Here is a 3498-nt window from a genome sequence, read left to right as displayed (position 1 = left end):
TTTAAATGGTCTTCATATAAACTACATGTACTTGGTAAAAATTCTACATGCTCTATATGCTTACCTTGAATGATCACAAGCGCCCACTGCTTCTGAGTGGGAGAGGGCCTCAAACAAAATGGAAACACTTTTTAATCATAAAGTTCTCATGTCTTTGCATTTTTGTAAAATAGGACTCATTACCTGAGTCTAGAATTTGTCTTCTCAAATTGTTCTTGAAAATCACTAACACTTAATAAAAAGGATTAGGTGGACAAACCATGATCACCTGCGTGGCGAATGAAAAGCGCTGCCATAGATGGACGGCATGTTCATGTTCCAAATTCTGGGTTTAATATGGCAATGTGCATATGTTTATGTATACATATGCATACATTTTAATACAATCCGATGTGGCGGGTGGTTAGCAGTTTATCCGTGGTTGCTTAAAATATATACACTGAAATATCAATGGATATAGAGAAGTCAGAGAGACTATTTGAATAAGATTCCATCCTGCATGCCCCGCAAAGGGAATAAGAGTGATTTTAAAAATCTGAGATAGCAGCTCCCTTAATTAAGAAAGGTTATCCACCAAGTTGTTTTATTATTTGGCTTCTTCACACAGAACGTGTGAGCTTGCTCATTTAGAACAGCAAGTTCCCCAAGCTACAGAGAAACCTATCATGGAAGTCCTTTAAATAAGTAAATAAACAGCATATATATGTTTTGTTTTGTTTTTTAAAAAAGAAACCTTCAAAGCAAAAGTTATACATATATATATATAACAGCGTCCTTTCGACGTGAGATACCCACAGGAGACTCAAGGGCAGGCGCTCAGCGTGCAGTTCTGTTCCAAAGGAGCCTTTGCATCCAGATCCTTCAGGTAAAGCAATGAGAAGAGAAGTGGCGTTGGGTCAGGCCTCACCGCATGTCCCAGAGCAATGGAAACTAGCTACTAGAGCCTTTAGGCCCGCGGGTCCCTGGTCACGGGGCTTCTGCCAGCGCTGTATTTGCTGGTCCCGTCCTCTTTTTATTTTTTTATTTTTTTATTTTGTGTTATCTCATTTTTACACTGGATTCTAAGTGTGTTGAGTGGGCGGCTCAGATGTCGCACTCGCTGTCGCTGGACGTGATGGAGATGGCCGAAGTGGCCGCCTTGCTAGACAGACTGGCAGCCGGACTGGAGGCGACGCCCAACACCTCAGGAGTTCCCTCACCCTCCGAGCGTAGCACCCGCCCTGGGCCCTGCGACAGAACTTGCTGCTGGAGTCTGGAGGGTTGGGGAGAAAGGGACACTGGTCACAGCAAGAAATCAAGCCACCACGTTGTCCCCATTTTCTTTGACCCGCCTACCCCCAGCTCCTTGTCAAGACACTCTTCCTCAGACCTTGACAAGCTGGGAAAGGTGAAGCGACCCCGATGCACATCAGCTCGTTCACGGAATCCTGCAGTTTGTCCCCCTCTCTGTCTGTCCTGTCTGTCTCCCTCTTTCCCGGCTCACTGTGAATTCCGCCTTAGACTCCCCAGATCTTTGTCATTAGTCACCCACCGTTGGGAGATTTACTGGAGGATTGTCAGAAATCCTCCAGCGCAAAGAGGGACAGATAAGGCTTCAGGACCTGGGATTCCTTTTCTAAAACTACATCTCCCCATGGCTCATGCCTGAGGCTGGAGGATGCTTGAAGAGTTTGGGCCTGAGTTGCAAGATCCACACGCTGGAGAATGAACAGCATAGGCCGCCTAGCTTGCTGGCTCGATATAGGATAGTTGTGTCATGAGAAAACACATCTTTCTGCCTCGTAGAGTCTGAGATCCTCTGAAAACTGAAACCTTTTTTCAGAGCCTCAGGGGAGGATGCCGCCGAGATTTAAAAATAAAGCTAACTAGATAGGCTTCACTCGATGAGAGCCTGGGTCCACGTTAGTAAAAATTAGCTTTGGGCCTCGGATTTCTGATTGATCCTGGCTTTTAATCTTTCTCTCCACCCCACCCCACCCCGCCCCTGCCCCCTGTTTCCCTAACTACAGTGACAAGCACCTTAGTTTGGTGACCCACACCAGCTGCTGCAGTGACCCCCAAAGCCCCAAGAACCAGAGGGGATGGTGGGGAACCAGGAGCCTGCATAGGAATCTAGAACACAGTGGGTTCATAAACCCAAGACAGACTGCGTTCCCAACTCCCTCTGAATCTGAGTCCCAGGACACCAGGTAAGGGCCGAGAATGCCTCCTTCCGCCTCATCCCGGTATGCACCAAGCCCAGAGGCCTCCTGGTACTGACCTGTTTTTGGCTGCAGCTGCCCGGTCTCTTTGTCTGCGGTTTTTGAACCAGTTTCCCACCTGCGTGGGGGTCAGTCCGGTTGCCTGGGCGAGCTCTCGCTTTTTGCTGGGGTTGGGATATGGGTCCTGAAGGTACCACTCTCGAAGCAGGTGCCGCGTGCGCTCCTTGAAGCAGTGAGTCTTCTGTTCGCCATCCCAAATGGTCCGCGGCAGCGGGAACTTCTTCCTTACCCGGTATTTGTCTACTGGCCCCAAGGGCCGTCCACGCAGCTTCTCTGCCTCCTGGTAGTGCGCTTCGAGCCACAGTGCCTGCAGCTTGGCGTGCGATTCCTTAGTAAACTTATGATTTTCCAGGATATGGTAGAGCTCGCGGTAGTTGCCACCGTGGAAGGCCACGATGGCTCTCGCTCGCAGCACCGACTCATTCTTGTTAAGGGCTTCACAGGCTGCCGGGGCCACGGGCAGCGACCACAGGAAGCGACCTAGGCGCTCCACATCGCCGCTTTCCTCCAGGGTTTCGCATACCCCGGCTACTTGCTGGGGGCTGAAATTCAAAATGGGCAGCTGGAACATCGAGGCTGCGCGGGCGCCCCGGGCGGGACACGCAGCAGATGCCCGCGGGCCGAGTGGGGTGCGGCTAGGGGTAACTAAGTCGGGGGGGAGCCTTCCCGCCTAGAAGAGCTGTGGGTTGGGTTCGGCTGCGCTTGCTCAGCTAGGACACGCCAGTCAGCTAGACCTTGTCGCTACTGGGGTGGGCGGATTGGAGACGCGGGCGCCATGGAGACCCCTTGTCAGTCACTAGGCGGCTCTGCCAATCAAGGCTGCGACAAGCGCGCCCCAGCCATTTCAGCACCTCCCCAGAATCGACAGCGCCCGCGGTTTGTGGGGGAGACTGCTCAGTGTTTTACTGAACCTGAAGGAAGAAAAAGGTAGGAGAGGCTGGAACACACAAGAAATCTGCCGCGTCTCACCCTCTCGGCTCCCCCTGTCCGGCCCCTCCCTCTTCTTTTCCCACTAGAGAGGCAGGATGCTGCAGGAATTCACTTTGGGAGCAGTGCTATGCCCGGGTCGAAAGGACTCCAGAGGACAAAAGAGGACTGGGAAAAACAAACCCTTCGAGAAATCGAAAGTTTAAACTCAGGGAAGCGGCAACCCCCCCGGGGAGCGCACGCACCAAAGGGACAGGGAGAGAAGTGGAACTTCTCTCTCTCTCTCTCTCTCTCTCTCTCTCTCTCTCTC

The 3498-nt window shown here is 51.6% G+C and overlaps 1 protein-coding gene across 1 annotated transcript; it reads right to left on the bottom strand.

Moving 5' to 3' along the window:
- Positions 1–310: 310 nt before the first annotated feature.
- Six6 (SIX homeobox 6) lies at positions 311–3213 on the bottom strand. Its single transcript, XM_031355853.1, has 2 exons — positions 2261–3213; positions 311–1252 (listed from the first exon to the last, which is right to left on the bottom strand). The coding sequence occupies exons 1-2, from the start codon at positions 2830–2832 to the stop codon at positions 1084–1086; spliced, it is 741 nt and encodes a 246-aa protein (XP_031211713.1). The 5' UTR covers positions 2833–3213; the 3' UTR covers positions 311–1083.
- Positions 3214–3498: the final 285 nt, after the last annotated feature.

Source organism: Mastomys coucha, unplaced genomic scaffold (assembly GCF_008632895.1).
Source record: "Mastomys coucha isolate ucsf_1 unplaced genomic scaffold, UCSF_Mcou_1 pScaffold6, whole genome shotgun sequence".
In the NCBI taxonomy this organism is placed as follows: domain Eukaryota; kingdom Metazoa; phylum Chordata; class Mammalia; order Rodentia; family Muridae; genus Mastomys; species Mastomys coucha.
This window is presented reverse-complemented; position numbering and strand designations above follow the sequence as displayed.

What these genes read in the sequence shown, in the direction of transcription:
- Six6 (XM_031355853.1), bottom strand. Translation starts at nt 2,832, where the DNA reads ATGTTCCAGCTGCCCATTTTGAATTTCAGCCCCCAGCAAGTAGCCGGG. An exon ending in GCAGCTGCAGCCAAAAACAG is followed by an intron (nt 1,253 to 2,260) that starts GTCAGTACCAGG and finishes CCAACCCTCCAG; the next exon opens with ACTCCAGCAGCAAGTTCTGT.